The 19,050-nt window shown below is 43.0% G+C and overlaps 1 protein-coding gene across 3 annotated transcripts in view; it reads left to right on the top strand.

Moving 5' to 3' along the window:
- The window catches only part of shc1 (SHC (Src homology 2 domain containing) transforming protein 1), a 28,522-nt gene that overhangs the window by 916 nt on the left and 8,556 nt on the right, over window positions 1–19,050 (top strand). Inside the window, exons 2-9 of one of the 3 annotated variants that reach the window (XM_058083964.1) lie at window positions 3,916–9,776; window positions 10,700–10,770; window positions 11,651–11,714; window positions 13,362–13,481; window positions 15,776–15,829; window positions 16,109–16,160; window positions 17,737–17,863; window positions 18,033–18,180. In XM_058083964.1, coding sequence (XP_057939947.1) covers window positions 9,177–9,776; window positions 10,700–10,770; window positions 11,651–11,714; window positions 13,362–13,481; window positions 15,776–15,829; window positions 16,109–16,160; window positions 17,737–17,863; window positions 18,033–18,180 — 1,236 coding nt within the window. In that variant the 5' untranslated portion in view covers window positions 3,916–9,176. The remainder of the gene's footprint in view (window positions 1–3,915; window positions 9,777–10,699; window positions 10,771–11,650; window positions 11,715–13,361; window positions 13,482–15,775; window positions 15,830–16,108; window positions 16,161–17,736; window positions 17,864–18,032; window positions 18,181–19,050) is intronic. The other 2 variants (XM_058083966.1, XM_058083967.1) reach the window with 2 other exon arrangements.

Here is a 19,050-nt window from a genome sequence, read left to right as displayed (position 1 = left end):
GGAAATAAACAACTATGACAATGAAGTTAATACAACTTTGTTCTTTCAATATTTTGTCAATTCTATATTATTATATATTTTTTAAAATGTCATTGTTTTGAAGTCATAATAGTGTGAGAAACAAAACAAAATGAAGCCATAATTTTAGAAATATTAGCTTAGTGAAAAAGTTATAATATTATAGAAACAAAGTCATAATATTACGAGAAGAATATTAAGTTATTAAGTTATTTTAGAAAAAAATATGAGTATTCTAAGTAGTTGATTCATCGTTATCATCCAACAAAGAGTCCCTAAACTCGATAAAGTCATTAGGTTGCAGGCCATTCAAGTTCAAAGCCACATTTGATTGGATAATTATCCTTCTTATTTTTAACTCGAGATCAAATGTATCTTCTCACTTATAAACAGGAGGTTCCTGCTTTTGATATTGTTTTTCTATTTTGGTTTATGACCTCCTGATGCTGTATTGTATTGAAGTGGATTACAGTGTGTGTGTGGAGGGACTGTGGAAGTGGTAGAGCAGTGTGTTTTTCTGTTTGTTTTGTGTTATTGCAATGTTCATTTTATGATATTTGGGACCCCCTTTGAAAATAATGGTGCTATCCTAAATAAATCGTTCCTCTGTTTGTGGCGTTTTCGGGGTTACATGTATAGAGCCGCGGTGATTAATGGATTACCCAATTCATTGACAAGTGTTTTGGCATTTAAATATGTAAATATCCTCAGATTTCACCCTCTGAAATGGGAGTATTTCTTTCATCATCCATGAAAGCAGACCTATTATCAAACACACATATCAGCTTTGACTTTGGAAAAGAGTGAAAAAGAGCATTTTTGCCTCTTTTCTGTTGGGGACCAATCCACTAACTTGATAAATATTCATTTGGTCCATCTATGGCCTAACTGACAACTATTCTGGTAATCGTTTATTGGTTTAAATATGTATAAAAAATTAAAAAGTTTTCGTTTTTAAAATTATTCTGCTGTTTTTAGGAATTTTCTGCAAAAGCACTATTCAAAGATCCTCTAGACGACAGGAGCACTCTGCTGTTTTTAGGAATTTTCTGCAAAATTCATTGATGTGTTATTAAATTCCAATTACGTTTGACCGTAGTCGTCTCTGCAGACACAACAAATCTCCAAGTGGTCCTCTCATTCTTCACTTTTTCTATCTGCTGTGATTCCATGAGGAATAGGAGTTGGGACACTCTTGACAAAAGCTCAATGTTTAACTTTGGAGCCGTGAACGTTGTCTTGACATTGACCCATGTGGAGCTAAAGCTTCACTCGGATTGTGCTGACAACCTGGAGTCGAAAATAGACAACAATGAGTGGTGGCCTGACGCTCCAGCTTCCATTTTTGAATTAAATCGGGACAAAATTCAAAGTCGACACACGGAAATGAGCCGTTTGTTGTTTGGAGTGTTGAGAACCGCAATCAAAGTGCCGTACTTTGCTTAGAAAGACGCACAAAGTCGGCCCTTTTTGGTGTTTACTTTGATTTCTTGTGATAAGTTGGTTGTTCTAGGTGTTCTGTAAAGTTCACTGGGATAGGCTCCAGCATCCGATGGCATGGCATCGGTACGCAGTCCAAGTGTAAACCCGATATGGTCCACCACTTCCTTCTCTGTGTCACACAAAACCCACCTAAAAGCAAGTGAAAGTTGACAAAGAAAAGGTGAACAACGATTACGGAAAACCGACTGAAGGCTATTGGGAATGATTGAGGCCAGTGAAGGCAGCGGACCGGAGGCTCTTATCAGGGTCGGCCACACCGCCGGGGACCAGCCGCCCCTGACGTGATATTATATGCTCAAGTGCTCAGGCTACCTGCGCTGATGAAACGGAGAAGACGACTGATCCCCCAAAAATGGGAGACTCGGGCCCGTGTCAAGAGTCGGACAAACAAGACATATTGAGCCGAAGCGACACAAACACAGAGACGGCCATCTGTCAGTCTTAACGGAGCATCTCAGACCACTCCACTTGAAAAAAAAGGTCTCAATCCAAAAATCCACTTGATTTCAAATTGGATCTGTCCAATTGCTCTCAAACCGCATCAATCAATGCTGACGGCTTTGCCTCTGACGGACGGCGCCAGTTTGACACTTGAGGTTGCTGCAGCTTCCTTTTGGCAGGTTTGTGCAAGTTGTGAATATGATGCAATCAGTACAACACTGAGGGGACGGACCGTTTTTGCCGTAAACGTCAACAGGATGTAATACAGTGTGTGTTTGTTTGTCGGTGTGGGTGCATTGTAGTGACAGGCGAGGTTGTTTTCAAGGTCAAAGCACGAGGTCATCTGTCAATAGGCCATGGCTGCGTTTCTTCCAGCACGTCTTCTGGGATCGAACATGAAGTGTTCCAGGCTTCTTGTTGTTCTTTCTTTTGTTCATGTTCCGAGACAGAGCCGTGGGTGGAATGAATTCAAACAGATTGTTTTGGCGGGAAGCACAAATCCAAGGAAATACAACGGGAATAGGTGCAAATTATGGAAGATCTAGAAAGCTTTTTGTGGGGTATTGTGTGTTGCTGCTCTATAGGAGTCCACAAGTCAATACAAAGGGCTGAAAAATGAACATAATGGTAATGGTAATAGTTTTATTTCATTTGAATCAGATTACAATCTGATTACGGATTACAGATTACAATACATCAGATTACAATTGAGTGCATCCCATAATCAGTTCCCAGTTCCACATGTCCAAAAGGAGTAGGAAGAAGCAAAGCTTATTAAATCCTACCCCTCCATCTGGTACTTTTACAATCAGTAACTGTTACATTTGTTCACTTCCTGCTTTCTATAATACAGTTTAGGGTTTTTTTTTTTTTTAAATAATGCACCTCTTACCGAAGTACAAGGTGATATGACCATACAATGACATAATGGGTACCATAGTAACTTATAATGATATATAGTAATATATAACTAGTAATAGGTCCCCTTTATTGCTATTCCAAAGGTAAACCAATAATAATAATAATAATAAACGAGAAGTTCATAACCGCAGTCGAACTCATCGACTTGAAAAATCATTGTCAGCGTGATCTTCAATCTTTAACCACTTCCACTTTCTACAGAAGAAGCTGTGACTACGTGACATGCACGCGTTTCATGAGTTAATTGAGATTAATTTTTCTTCGTAAGCCCCCTTGTAGGAAGTCAATTGGTAAGTTGTGGTTCCGCACGTGTCCTTTGAGGACTTGCGGTGTTGAGGTTAAGCGGCTGAAGCGAGTTTGGAGTGAGGGGGGGGGCGATGTTAGAGGGAATGATGGAAGCAGATAGAGATGTGGGAGTGTGGTAGAGGGGCACTGTGGTGGTGGGGGGGGGCGTGAACCCAAAATAGCCAGCTCACATGTTTGCAGTACTCGCAGCGAGACGGGCAGACGGGCCTCTCTCTTACTAATCTAATGTTTCATTTTCTACCTTGGTTTTTACCCAAATCTCAACCAGCAACAGAACCAATGTTGGTTCATGAATGCGGCAATCGGAGCGTTTATGGTATAAAAGATAATAATGTCAGAGAGGTAAACTATCATCTGATAATCAGCCTCGTTTAGTGTCGAACAGCTCGTTAAGTCCTAGACTTTGGACTTTGCATCTGGTGTGTTATCTCCCAGTATGTAGGCTAGCTGTACGCTCGGAGACAAAGCGGTGCCAGGCGTGCTGAAACACAAGCATCCTACACACATCGCGCTTCTTTCGCTTAATTCCCGTCATTCCAAGGCCCGTGTCCCGACATGCTCGCTGGATGATTTCCTTGCGCTCCCACTTCATCTTCCTCTCCCTCGCCGGTTACTCTCTCCCACTCAGTGTTTTATGCTTTCTGCTGCCTAACATTGTGTGTCTGTGCTTGATCCTCTTCCCACTTCTCTCTCTCTCTCTCTCTCCACGACTCCACTGAGGAGCAGTGCATGCTGGGAGGTGAGGAAAACCGCACAGGGCAGCAGCAGCAGCAACTGCGCACACGCTCTGACTGACTCGGCAACGTGTGTGTGTGTGTGTGTGTGTGTGTGTGTGCTCACGTGCACGCTGGTGTTTTTAGGGTGACTCACAAGCAACCTGTGTTGGCCACTGGGAGATGTGGTAAGGAAATGCTACACAAGCACCAGCACGCGAGCACATACGAAGGGGCGCTCTAACGAGTCATGATCAAGTACTTCACAGAAAGGCAATAAAGGAGTATCATAGCCACAGTGACATTTTATTATTATTATTATTATTTTACATTAAGGACAAACATTTTCAGAAAACATTTTTATTATATTCAAAATTTTTGTTATATCATTATAAGACATTAATTACTTTTTCACAGAATGAATTATCAAATGAATAAAAATTGATGGGTAATATATACAATTCATTATTATTTTATAATAATTTTATTAATATTTTTGTATATTCTGTTTTAATTTTTTTTTTTAGAAAACTACATTTTCGGAGAGAAAATGATTAATATTATAAAATCCGTAAATCCATAATAATCTGATCCAAAAGTTGAGACTGGACAAGTCCCAAGTTTCTCAAGAAAAGAGGTGACTTGAAAACGTCTCTCAATGCTAAGTAGCTTTAGCATTTTAGCTTTAGGTTTTCTACAGCATCTGTAACGTCTAATGTGGCCACTATTAGCAACGCCGCTTCCTGTATGCACACTCTATAATGCTACACAGACAAGCGCTGATGCTCCATGACTTACACAAAATAAACATCTGTGACATCACAAAGGGGCAGTTTGACCACGCCTTTTGAAACCGAGTGTTTCGAGCCATCCCAAACTTTCTTTCAGGGCTCACTTCCAAATGTGCAGACCTCCATATCTGAAACTTTGGCATGGTTTAACACCAGAATACGACATTCTAACTACATTTATTGGTCAGAAAAGTGGAAGAAACATAATCGGTCTCATTTTAAGAAGTCCTTTTCAAACAAGCATTTTCATTTTTACCAGGAAAATGCAACATTTTCAGAAAATAAAACATTATAGCGCGATATTCTCCTTGTCTTAATGACTTCCTTTCGTCTAATTCTACATTTGTCCCTTTTTTGTGTGACAGTCATCCTCTATAAATCCATCAAGGGAACATTTGGAAGGGTTTTTGCTGTTAATCCGTTTTAAATAGTGATGCATTCAATTGAAAGCAAAAAGTACAACATGATCATTTTAAGACACGTAGAACACAGGAATGGGATGACGGCAACAACAAAAATTTAGCTTAAAAAAATATCATCAAAAATATCAAATCATAAACACTTGGAGATACCCGCGTATACCAGTATACCCGCGACCCTAGTGAGGATAAGTAGCATTAAAAATGGATGTCTGATCCGTAACGCAGTCCACTAAACATTGTGGCAGCGGCGTTCAGACTCTACGCAGCCCTTTGCTCCAGTGCGTCATGCGTGTATTCACACCTCTTCTTCATGCTGTGGGCTACCTTCCACTCATCACAGCACAGCAAAGGGTGTTTGATTTGGATCCTTCACATTTTAGCTCTGCTGAATAAAGACGCCTGCAGTGGCCAAACGCGGTACTGCAGCGCCTGTAGTGTCATTTGAGGACTCCCGTGGATGTCTTTGGGTGACTTCCTCTGCGTTTCCACAACCTTCCAGCTTCCTTTTTTTTTGCACTTTTGCTTCAGCGCCGATGGCTGCCACTCTGCTGGGACAACCTCTCCTCAAGGTCGCACCGTGTGACCTCGTGTCATCCTCACAGAAGGGAGGGTGAACGATGTCTGTCCTCGATGCACTCGTTCGCTTCTCGGGTTACCAAACACGAGTAAAGCAGCAGCAACGCGGGCAATCAAGCCCCCGCGCTGCCAGCCCTTCTTGCCTCACTTATTCCACATCTCCATCTCCCCCCGGAGCGCTAATGTGCGGCGGGAGCATCCTGCTGTGCGTACACATGTACATAGCTAAACTGAGGTTGCGAGAGGCTGAGGGGAGGGGGGGGACGGGCAGGAAACAGGAAACAGGGATGGGGGAGGCGTCAGACGTGTGTGTGTGTTACAGAGAGAGAGAGTGATGCTGGGAGATGGTAAGGGCGAGAATGGGAGGCAGCGTCACCCACCCAGACAGGGAAGGGAGGGAGGGCAGGACAGACGGCGTGGAAGTGGAGGGACAGACGAGGGGAGCGCACGATGAAGTAGTGCCATTGTCCGCCCCGGCGGCGCTGCCATTTCACCATCTGCCGAGAGCGAGGGAGCAAAGGAGGACGCGGAGGAGAGGGGAGGACAGTGACTTTGTCAATCGATCCAGCGCATCAGAGGAGCGGCACGGCTTTGTTTTGTTTTTGTCCGGGGAGTGGACGCTTCGGACGTAGCGGCGGGAAGACGAAGACGAAGGCGAAGATGTCCAGCATGTGTGTCATGTGACTATGGAGGCCAGTTTAAAAGATGTCACCTCTGTTTTTTTATTAACTCATTAGAACAATGACTGCACTTTTTTCCTCTTGTTGACTTCCTGTTGTGTCCGAGTGTATGATTGCTGCCGGAATGTCTTACAGTCCTTACTTTTAAATATCCAGGTTGTTTTTATGCAAGTTTTACACTTTAATTATGGCCGACTTTTAGCAGACGCGCTAGTCGCCGAGCCGGTTGCATGCCGCCGACGTGTCCTGTCAACATTGATTGGCTTTTATAGCATCTGGCGCGACGCCGCTGCAACTTTGATCATTTCCTGAAAGCTATTGATCTTTCAGGGGCGGGCGGGCGGGCAGACGTGGGGGGGGGGGCGAGTTAGGAGTTTTGTGCTCCTGTTGTACCGGACAAATTAATAACAACACGTGGAGACTTTGGATGCTGCCAAAGCTCTTTTTTTTCTGACGACTCAGCATCTCTTTTTTATTGTCTGTTGCCATGGCGACGGGCTGCAGCTGCAGACGGAGCAAAAATGTGAAAGTTCTTTGTGCGATGTCTTAAACCCGGTGCTGCTCGAGTGTGCCGTTTTTTTTTTTTTCAGACGCCTGCGTTCACCAGTCTGAGAGAATCAGGGTTGTTTCAGGTCACCTGCCCCCCCCCTCCCACAGTCTCCCCCCCACCCTCCCTCCCTCGTCAGTCTGCGTGTTCACCCAACGGCGAGTCTCCACAGCCGTCTTTGTCCTCACCTCACCTTTAGTAAAAATCAACGGGAGCCGGCCTCGATGCAGCTAATTCTTCATCGTTCCCAGACTGTTGGTGTAGCCGACTCAGGATCCCCCCCCCCCATGTAGGGGGTCGTCACCTGACCTACACTGTCCCCCCCGTGTCAGATCATCTTTTCTAATGTTTTCTAATTAAGGACATTTGTATTCGGGGCTTGCTAAACTGTTTGAATGCAATGCAAAGCCGGGCCGCCGTTACCCGCCATACTTCTTTCTCGGCTTCCTGGAGACCATCCCGGGCTGTCTCGCAGCACACGCGTGTGAGCGGATCCTCCACGGTGCTTCTAACCCACGACCAGATGGATGACTAGCACACGCGTTGCTAGACAATCCCTCTGTGGTGCTAGACTAGTGGTTGTGGGTTGTTTTTTTTTTTTGTTTTTTTTATATCACCCACGACCAAGCTGGTGCATGGGACATCAGCTTATTTGGTGCCAAGCCGTGGTGCCGGTGTTCTGCAGGCGAGGTTGACTGTTTCCTTTTGAGGAACGTACGGGGAACCGTGCGTGTAAACAGACTGTTTGACTTTAAGGTTGGACTATGCAGTCAGTAGACAGGAACATGGTTGATCTGTGGCGGGCCTGCTCTTCCCTCAGGTAACTGGCGTTGAAAGACGAGGGGCGGCGGCGGTTTCGTGAGAGTACTCCAAAATCAGGTCTCATTACTATCACAACAACCCGCTGGCCTTCACTAGCCAATGACCTGCATCCTCTAGTGTTACATCACCACCGTGCTACTGTGTGTGTGTCAGGACTTATCACTTGGTGCTCCGTTGGTGACTAACTCCGAACCACGACGGCCTCACTTCTTTTCAGCCATATCAGGAACTTCAGTCAGGAATGCTTAGCTCAGTCTTAACTTTTTTTAGCGTTGATTTCTGGTGTCTAAACATGTCTGGGCGCTAGTAGCAGTATCCAGGTGAAGCGAGAGGGGGGGTGGCCGAGCTGGGGCGGTTCATACTTCTATAAAACGAGCCGTTAAAACAGGGCAAGCCTGGAGAACGGACAAGCAGCCGCGGGAGGGGGAGAGGGGGAGATCATCTGGAAGAGGCGAGAGGAAGTGGTGGCGCGGGAGAGGGCGGAGGCGCTGGAGAGACAGAGGCTGGCCGAGTACATTGTGTGGAGGAAGCGGGAAGACTTCCAGGAGAGGCGAGGAGACCGGGAGAGGAGGGACAGGAGCGCCGAGAAAGACGGCAAGGAGGCCGAGCCAGAAGTCATCTGGAAGAAGAGGCAGGAAGACGACGCGGAGAGGGAGAGAGCGAGGGACGTTCAGGGCGGACACCAGATTGTTTGGAGGAGGAAGAATTAAGTGTGCTTTTAAAAAACAAAACAAAACAAGGGTGCTGTTACCAGGAGTTGGACACTAGCCATACTATATTAGTAAGCCTGCTTTCTCTTTTTTTGGCCCATGCGGGGTTGCAGGTGTGTGTTGTCTTGACCAGTGGACGCCGCGTGTGTGTGTGTGTGTGTGCGTCGCCTTGTTAGTGCGCACGACCCCCTTGCGATTCCGCTCGCTGGCTGCTAATAGGGTTTTTATGGGCTTGTGTCAAGCTGGACAAAGCTGCCGAGGGAGCTGCTTCACACACACACACACACACACACACACACATATGCAAAGGGGGGGTGCCGAGAGACAATCACTTGCGTTGATTCTCCGCCGTGTCGCTGAGAGCCATTAACAAAATAGTCCCAGATATTGTTTTTTTTCCAAGATGGCCAATTCACTTGACCCAGACGTCACGAGCTGATCAACACACAATGAACTCCGATGTCAACATGGCGACGCTCACGACAAACTCTTTGCATCCGTATCCCGTCGTCACCAGGAGCGCCGTTTTTTTTTCTAAAAGACCTTTTTAACCCCGCTTTTGTTGTGGATGAAGCCATCTTTGAAACGGTGCGCTCCGCACCGGACAGATGGGAGGGACACTTTGAATCCCGGAAGAAAGAGACTTTGATTAAATAAAAAAAAAAAAAAGAAAACTTCACCAGAACCTGCATGGACTTGTGAAGACCTAGAAACTGATAAGTCGCTATGGAACTTGTCCCAAAAACCAAGTACACCCACTTCAGGAGTGAATCCCTGAGCTCCACCGACGAGACAAACTCCAACCCATCATCCTTCCCCGCTTCCAGCCCCGCCACCCCGCTCACTCCTTCTCCTGGCTTACCTTCTTCTCTGTCCTCCTCTTCTCTGACTCCCATCCTGCCCCCCTCTTCTCCTCGCCCGCCCGAGAACAGCCCCACCACTCTTTGCTCCTTCTTCCCAAGAATGGGCTCCCTTCGCCTGGGCGTCTCCGCCACTCTTCTCCCAGGCCTCAAGGCGGCCTCCGGCAGGCATCCCCAAGCGTCTGTGCACTCTCCAGGGGACGACAGGAGCAGCTCCAGCTCCTCCCCGCCGCCGCCGCCGCCGCATCACCCGTTGCCCCCTTTAACCGCTCCTTCTCCTCCTCCTCGACCTCCCCTGCAGGACATGAACCGGCTGGGGGGGGCATCCAGGAGGGCCCGGGTAGAGGGAGCTCAGCTGGGAGGAGACGAGTGGACGCGTCACGGCTCCTTTGTAAACAAGCCCACCCGGGGATGGCTGCACTCCGACAATGTGGTCAGCACCACCGGCGTCTCCTACACTGTACGGGTACGTAAACGCCACTTCGACTTCTAGTGTGTACCGTAAACGCCCCACACAACACCTTTAGTCTCCTCTCGCTACGTTTACATGCAGTCAGTATTCCGCTTTCTGAAACATTTGGCCGAGCAAACAGGGTTATTCCTGTATACATGGTCATTGGGAACAATCGGGATAAATCAATATTCCTTTTGATGGGAATTTCCCGAGATGACCCAATATTCCGGTTAGAAAGGGGTTACCCAGGGGTAATATTCGGGTTTTTGGTGTTAACATGGTCGTGTCCAACCGGGTTATTGCTAATATTCCGATTATGATCGGATTATTTCATTCATTCATTCATTCATTTTCTACCGCTTTTTCCTCACGAGGGTCGCGGGGGGTGCTGGAGCCTATCCCAGCTGTCTTCAGGCGAGAGGCGGGGTACACCCTAGACTGGTCGCCAGCCAATCACAGGGCACATATAGACAAACAACCATTCACACTCACATTCATACCTATGGACAATTTGGAGTCGCTAATTAACCTAGCATGTTTTTGGAATGTGGGAGGAAACCGGAGTACCCGGAAAAAACCCACGCATGCACGGGGAGAACATGCAAACTCCACACAGAGATGCCCGAGGGTGGGATTGAACCCTGGTCTCCTAGCTGTGAGGTCTGCGCGCTAACCCCTAGACCGATCGGATTATTTGACTGCATGTAAGCCTAGCCAGTATGGGGCTAGTCAATTGTTTCTAACCAAGGGTCCCGTTTTGTTAATCAATAATGTCGCCGGCGTCACACGGAATGTTCCGCTACTGAGACCTTTTCAGTTCTGCAGGCCCATAATTCCTTTGTCGCCGAGTCAAACTGTCGCCATCACAAAGCCTCCGTTCGATGTTTGAAGTCACATTTCCTCACATCCTGCTCTCCTTCCTGTTTCCTGTGCAGTACATGGGGTGCGTGGAGGTGCTACAATCCATGCGAGCGCTGGACTTCAACACCAGAACTCAGGTCACCAGGTGAGCCCCCGCACTTCAACGCTGTTGCTGACTATTTCGTAATATCACAACGTCAAAAAATGGAAACTTGTTTCATATTTGCCACTAAAATGACATCATTTTTTTCTCATATTATGAGTTTGTTTTTACAAAAAAATTATTATATTTTACTTGATAGAATACAAGCTTTTTCTCTTAAAATGTTGACATTGTTGCCGTAAAATGACATCCATTAAATTTATTCTCATAATTATTCTGACTTTATTTCTTTGGACATTACAACTTTATTTTTTTCTTTATTCTATAATTATTTTCAAATTTTATTTCTAATAAGATTTTGACTTAAAAACATTTTCCTTTAATATTTAACTGTATGCTACTAAAATGATATTATTTTTCCTCATAATATTAGGAGTTTATTCCCATTAAATTGTGGCTTTTTTCTTGTTAGAATAGAACTTTTCTATTAATATTTGACTTGACTAGTTTCGTAAAATCACAACTTTTCTGCTGGTTTTTTTTCTCTGTTTTTCAACTTTGTTGTATTGTTGCATTGCATTGTCTGACTATTTGTAGCGCCTCATTCCTGGCCGCCCAGTCAGCCATTGGTCCAGACACGCACCACATGTCTCCGTCCTTTTTCTGCTGTCCACTTCGTTGCCTCTATTTGCATGATGTGCAAGCGTCTGCCGCTGTCTTGACCCCCGCTTAAATTAGAACCTGTGGAATTTTGGTGGTTTCCTTCTGGTTTCCGTCGTGATGTTTGTGTCTGTGTTGCACACAGACGCTCGCCCATCCCACCCCCCAACCCCCACCCGCCCGTGGAGACTTAATGCAATCACTCCATCCAGACAAGCGAATCCAGGAAGGCGTCTTTGAATGAATGTTGTAAATCTTTCAGGGAGGCTATCTCGGTGGTGTGCGAGGCTGTGCCTGGAGCCAAAGGAGCGCAGCGCAGGAGAAAGGTACACAAGCGTGCACACGCACACCCAAACCCACATTATTTATTCATAGCGCTTAAGTGGGAGCAGTGGTAAAGGGTTTTCTGTGGTCAGTCGGCTACTCGGGTCTGGATTTAGTTGGACTGTACACCCCCCGCGGATGGAAGTGTGCTCACAGGTAATCACAGGCGGAGTAATGTCCAAAGTGGGACCCGTAGCGCGGTGTTTATTGGCCCTATGCTCGATAGCGTTGGTAATAGAGGCGAGACGTCGCCGTCAATCGTCGTTCTATGCCAATCATGTAGCCATGGGAAAGATTGCATCACTCTCCCACCTTTGATGGGTTCTGTAGAAAAGGCGCATGCAAATGTGTGAGAGGCTAGTGTTTCTAAGAAATCATTCAATAAGAAAACTGCAAAAACGGAAAAATCTGCAGAATTTGTTATGGGAATGTAGTCATAATTTTTATGATTATTATTTTTTTTAAGTTTTAAAAAAATGGTAATATTATGAGGAAAAAGATGATTATTTTAGTAGCGTAAAGTTGACATTAAAACCGGCATTTAAAAAATGTACTGTGAGAAACAAAATAAAATATAAATTAAATATAAAAATAAAAAATAAATGTAAAAATAAATTTTTAATAAGGTTTTTTTTTGTTTTTTTTATTTTTATTTTTTTAAATAATGTACCTCGTACACATTGCTTCTTGTTTTATTATTTTAATATCTATTTTACTATTTTATTTTATTTATATACTTTTAGTTTTGGATTAAATTCAATTTGTACCTTTATTGTATTTTATTTTTACTTTTTATTTTACTAGTCTGTGCAGCACTTTGGAAACTCTGTTTATAAAATAAAATGTGTATAAATAAAGTGGATTGGATTGGATAAAATATTTTATTTTAGGGAAAATTAGGTTGCATAAAAGGTGACAGTAGTACGAGAATAAAAATAAAAGAAATAAATAAAATAAAAAAATAATAAAATAAAAATATTTTTTAAAAATATCTGGAAAGTTAAAAAAAATGGAAAAATAAGGGAAAAAAACAGCAAAGGCTGACGTTTATATTAACAATAGACTTTTCGCCTCCGTCACAAATCTGAGTTTCACGAATTATATTAAACTTGTTGCTTTACAAAATGTGCATCCTTTCATTTTTCACTTTGTCGCTTCGACTGGAAAATCTTTAGACACCCCCGGGCTAGTGTCCGAACCCCGGAGATTAGCTCCAACAGCCGCCTGTTCTCACTATTTCCCGAAAACGAAAAGACAGGTGGCCATGTTCACTGGCCCTCCGCCACAACAGCATGGAGCAGAACGTAGCAGACAACAAAACAAGCCTGCCGTTATTCCAACGGACTGGCATTCTAGTCTGGCTCAACATTGTCTTCACACGCTTACTAGTCTTTATGGGTCCAACCACAAGACCGGGAGCAGGTTGGCAGACTCGTGGGGTGTGTGAATGTGATGTTCTTGTCCCAGCCTTTGTGGATCATCCCGTCCACAGTTGGCCTTGCACGGCAGACAGGATCGCTTTCACAATTGCAGCTGTTCTCTCCAACCCCCCCCAGTCACGAGCCCTTCACACACACACACACACACACACACACTTATGAACAATAAAAAAATGTTACCTTTTGTTCATGCTTGTCTGCCCTTCACAGCCGTCCTCCCGCTGCCTCACGTCTATTCTGGGCAAGAGCAACCTGCAGTTTGCTGGCATGACAATCAGCCTCACCATCTCCACCAGCAGCCTCAACCTGCTGGCGTCCGACTGCAAACAGGTGGGGGCCGAGTCTCACACACACACACACACACACAAATGCCGTCCTTATTACCTTAATAATCCAAATAATACACATTTAGTAGCAATTATGGCGAAAACACACCCCACCTTTTACACCAGCGGCTGTTGCGTAACTTGATGATGACACTCAAATTATAGCACAGCAGCGACATTTGGCATCATCGGGTCAAATTCCAAACCGGAACGCCAACATCTGCCGTCATGTACGCTACATGTGGATATCCATCTTCTTGGCGTGTCACCGCCATGTGAAAGCGTCTATTTCTTTTCGCTTTGCTAGCATACATGCCATACAGATATCCTCAATGTTGTAGCATCATTAGACAAATCAGTTGCCCCTAGCCCAAGATGGCGGCCATGTTTTTAGAGCAACCTGACTACAATGTTCAGTCCCCTTCAGGTGTGTACCGGGTTTTACAGTGTTACTCCACAACACCTCAAAGTGATTGTGTGAGAAATTTCACATCCATCCCATATGTGAGATTTAATTACAGCAGCTCCATTAATAATAGTCAGGGTAGTACACTGGGGGGGGGCATGTTTTGACACATTTTCACCCTTTTTGTATTCAAATTTCTAGTTTTTTTTAACGCACAAGATTAGACAAATACAAAATCCAGAAAATGATATGTAAATGTTACACTTGGGGGGGGGGGGGGGGGGGGGGGGGGGGGGGCTAATAAATTGTCAATAAAAGCACAAGTACTGTGGATTTCAGAAAACAACAGATGGAATGATACAGCACTCTACGTTATTAAATTCAATAATTAAAAAAAAAATCAAAAAATTGTTACAACTATAATGATGAAAATGGTAATATTAATGATGATTATAATACTGGTGATAATAATAAACGCTATAACAATAATGATAATAAATATAATAACAATAATAATATTACAATGATAATAATAACAGGGGAAAACAAGACTGTGGCATGAACATGATTATATTATAAATTATATAAATAATGGAAAGTTATATTTTGATTGATGGTAAGAAATGCACTGTAAAGTTTCATACTTCATATTTTTCAAAAAAATGAAAAATTAAAAAAAATAAAATAAATGTGTTTGCATGACTATAGTTTAGTCTTTGTCCTTTTTATCATAAAGGGAGAAAAAAAACAAACCTAAAAGGTCCGGTGTGAAAGAGTAATTGCCCCCCCCCCCCCCCAAAAAAAAAAAATAGCCCAGATTAATTGAACTCTATCAGTGTGTAAAAGGTTATAAAGGCATTTCTAAAGCTTTGGGACTCCAGCAAACCACAGTGAGAGTCCAGTGTATACCCCGCCTCTCACCCCAAGTCAGCTAGGATAGGCTCCAGCACCCCCCGTGACCCTTGTGAGGAAAAAGCGGTAGAAAATGAATGAATGAATGACTATAGTTTGAGGTCTACCAGTGTGGAAATGGTTATAAAGCTTTGGGACTCCAGCAAACCACAGTGAGAGTCCAGCGTGTACCCCTGCCTCTCACCCCAAGTCAGCTGGGATAGTCTCCAGCATAACCCCGCCACCCTTGTGAGGAAAAAGCGGTAGAAAATGAATGAATGAATGACTATTGTTTGAGCTCTATCAGTGTGGAAATGGTTATAAAGGCATTTCTAAAGCTTTGGGACTCCAGCAAACCACAGTGAGAGTCAAGGGTGTACCCCGCCTCTCACCCCAAGTCAGCTGGGATAGTCTCCAGCACCCCCCGTGACCCTTGTGAGGAAAAAGCGGTAGAAAATGAATGAATGAATGACTATCGTTTGAGCTCTATCAGTGTGGAAATGGTTATAAAGGCATTTCTAAAGCTTTGGGACTCCAGCAAACCACAGTGAGAGTCCAGCGTGTACCCCGCCTCTGACCCCAAGTCATCTGGGATAGTCTCCAGCATAACCCCGCCACCCGAATGAGTATAAACAAACAACCAGAACCTCTGCTATGCTACACTGTACGTTGTTTGTGTCCAGCCGGTGGAGCAGATATTAGTCGGAGATGGAGATGACGGTGCTTTTTCACAAACAAAGCCTCGGGCTAAACACTGAGAGTATTGTCAAGTGTTAATTGGTTATTGATCCATCATCCGTTACCGTGTCAACAACCGTGCTGTCCTTAGCTTTGTCTCTCCACCGAAGCTGACGGCACTCAGCGACGGGAAAAACAAAGCCCTCCTCCCAGTAGTACAGTAATGATTCCCATTTGTCTCCTCATCCACATGCTCTCATCCCCTTCCCACATGTCCTCCATGTCTCTCTCTCTCTCCTCCTCTTCCCTCTTTTCCTCCGCAGATAATCGCCAATCATCACATGCAGTCCATCTCCTTTGCCTCTGGAGGAGACCCAGTGAGTCACCCGAGCCCCTTTCTCTCTCTCTCTCTCTTTTTCCGGCCTTGCTTCCTGCCTTCTGTCATCTTCTATTCCAATGATTCCCACTCACTCCGGCGTGATCTTGTTATTACTCCTCGTTATCTCTCTTCCAGCTCTGTGTATCTTTTTCTAACCGGAAAGACTACCGCTTTGTCTCTATTCTTGTCCACCTTTCTGTCACAAACCTGTGCTTGACTTCTTCCTCCTGTATTGATGTTCCCCACCCCCCCAATCGCCTCCTCTTGTCTGCCCCAGGACACGGCTGAGTACGTAGCATATGTGGCCAAAGACCCTGTCAACCAGAGAGGTGAGCAAACCAAGCACTCGCTACTCAACTACACACCATAGCTTTCTAGATCTTCCCGTCTGTTTCATTCACTCCAACCCCCGGCACTCCCGAGAACTTCCCGACAGCAGCCGAGCTCATTTATTCCGATTACTAACAGTTAGGACACTGATAAATTCTTACTTCCAGATTGCTCTAGTAACCTTGGAAAGGTGTCCAACTTTTTTTTTTTTTTTTCACTTTATTTGGGCAAATATGTGAATCATTACAGTGCATTTCTTACATCAATCAAAATATAACTTTACATTATTTACATTTGTATTCAACTATCTGATCCCAAGCCCAAAAGGAGTAGGCTGAAGCAAAAGCTTATAAATGCCTACCCCTTTTTGCAGGATATAATCATGTTCATGCCACTGTCTTGTTTCCCCTGTTATTATTTTCATTGTAATATTATTATTATCGTTATTGTTATAATCTTTGTCATTATTACCATCATTATAATCATCATTAATATTACCATTTTCATCATTATAGTTTAAAATTTTGTGATTTTTTATTTTTAATTATTTAATTTTACAGACTTCATTGCTTCTTGTAGAGCAGGGGTGGGCAAATATTTGGACTCGAGGGCCGCATTGAGTTAACAAAATTGTCTATATATTTTATTATATTATTATTATTATTATTATTATATTTTAATATTTTATGCTTATCATTTTCCTTGAATTATTTGTCTAATTTTATCTGTAAAAGTGTTATCCTATATCAGTTGTATGTCCCTTTTTTAGGAGCACTTTAAACATCACACCACATCAAACTATGTCATTTAATTTTACAGTTTTGTTGTTTATTTTTTACTAAATCAGACATCCGACTTGCAAGTCATGTTGCCAGTTTGTATGTTAAAAGTTGAAGTTACTTAGAAAGCAACTGGCGGGCCGGATTCAAACGCTTGGTGGGCCGCATGTGGCCCCCGGGCCGTAGTTTGCCCACCCCTGTTGTAGAGTGTAGAGATTTCATCTGTTATTTTCTGAAATCTGCAGTCTTTGTGTGTCAATTTATTAGCCCACTTTTTTTGTGACATTTACTTATTTTCTGTATTACATGTGTCTAATCTTATGCATTAAAAAAACAAGAACTTGAGACTGTGTCTGGACAGGTGACCAAGCCAAACATCAGTTTCTTCTTGTCAAACCCTACCTGAGGTTTTTAGACGTGTTTATTAGTTTGTGTGTGTCTAGTCTTGTGCATTAGGAAGCAAGGTTTTAGGTCTGTGCTCAAACCCATTTTTGAAGCAATGATGTCTTGCTGTCCATTATTACTATTTTTTGTAAAGTAATAATTAATGATAATAATAATGATAATCCCTACCTCTATATTTATGCATGTTAGCCTGGGTACCTCTAACAATTTATAGTTACAAAGGTATTAAGGTAATATTCTTACATTTCTCATATCAGTCAACTTGTGGCAACCATTCAGCAAATAGTCCGGCTGGGTATTGTTGTTGACAGATGAGCATATTATGCCTTTATTTTCCATGTGATAACATTTCTTCCACTTTTGGGTGACAACTTGTCTTCCTCTTTTGCAGCATGTCACATTCTCGAGTGTTCCGAGGGTTTAGCCCAGGAAGTCATCAGCACCATCGGCCAGGCCTTTGAGCTGCGTTTCAAACAGTACCTGAAGAACCCGCCCAAACTGGTCACGCCTCATGACAGGTACACAACCTCTATTCCGTTTCACAAGGCGACACAGAAAAACACACAAAGTCAACATGCTAAAGTGAGGGATTAAAATAAGCTCGGCTTCTTCCTGCTCCTTTTAGACACGTTGAATGGTTGAATTGTTTAGCACCATGTTGTGTTTCTTGTATGTGACGCCACGTAGAATGGCTCCATTTGATGGCTCTGCATGGGAGGAAGAGGATGACGAGGCTGCTCCCTTGCCCGAGGTCCCGTACTATAATAATTTTCCTGGTAAACAGCCTCCCCCTGGTGGTCTGGTTGACATGAGAACACGTCCGGGCGCCACACTGGTGAGACATACACAGACGTACATGACGTTATTCCAGCCAGGGCCACATCGTAAAAATGAACGGATGCCCATTGAATTACTACTTTGTTTTGGGGTTTTTTTCATAATAAAATTTTCACTTAAAAAAAGAAAAATTGTTTAATATTTTATGTCTGTGCCACAAAAATTACATTATTTTTTTCTCATAATATTATGAGTTGTTTTTACAAAATTGTGACTTTTTTTTTTCAATAGAACATGACTTTTTTCTCTAAAAATGTTGACATTGTTGCCGTAAAATGACGTCCATTTCTGCTGATGTTTTCTTTTCTGTTGCACTTTTCTTCGTGTAAATTTATAATAATAATAATATTATATTATTCTGACTTATTTCTTGGGGCATTACAACTTTATTTTTTTCTTTATTCTATAATTCTTTACAAATTTTATTTCTAATAAGATTTCGACTTAAAAAAAATTCTTTTATATTCCAACTGTATGCTACTAAAATGATATTATTTTTCCTCATAATATTAGGAGTTTATTCCCATAAAATTGTGGCTTTTTTCTCGTTAGAATAGAACTTTTCTATTAATATTTGACTTTAGTTTCGTAAAATCACAACGTGGGACATTATTTTTGTCTGCAAACTAAATTACAACTTTATTTATTATTTATTCTATAATTCTTTTCAAATTTTATTTCTAATAAGATTACGACTTATTTTTTTTTCCTTTAATATTCCAACTGTATGCGACTAAAATGATATTATTTTTCCTTATAATATTACAAGTTTATTCCCATAAAATTGTGGCTTTTTTCTCGTTAGAATAGAACTTTTTTTATTGATATTTGACTTTATTTTTTTCCCCTATTTTTCAACTATTCCAAC

Source organism: Doryrhamphus excisus, chromosome 10, assembly GCF_030265055.1.
Source record: "Doryrhamphus excisus isolate RoL2022-K1 chromosome 10, RoL_Dexc_1.0, whole genome shotgun sequence".
NCBI classification, from domain to species: domain Eukaryota; kingdom Metazoa; phylum Chordata; class Actinopteri; order Syngnathiformes; family Syngnathidae; genus Doryrhamphus; species Doryrhamphus excisus.
The sequence above is the reverse complement of the archived record's forward strand: the minus strand, read 5'-3'. Positions and strand labels throughout refer to the sequence as shown.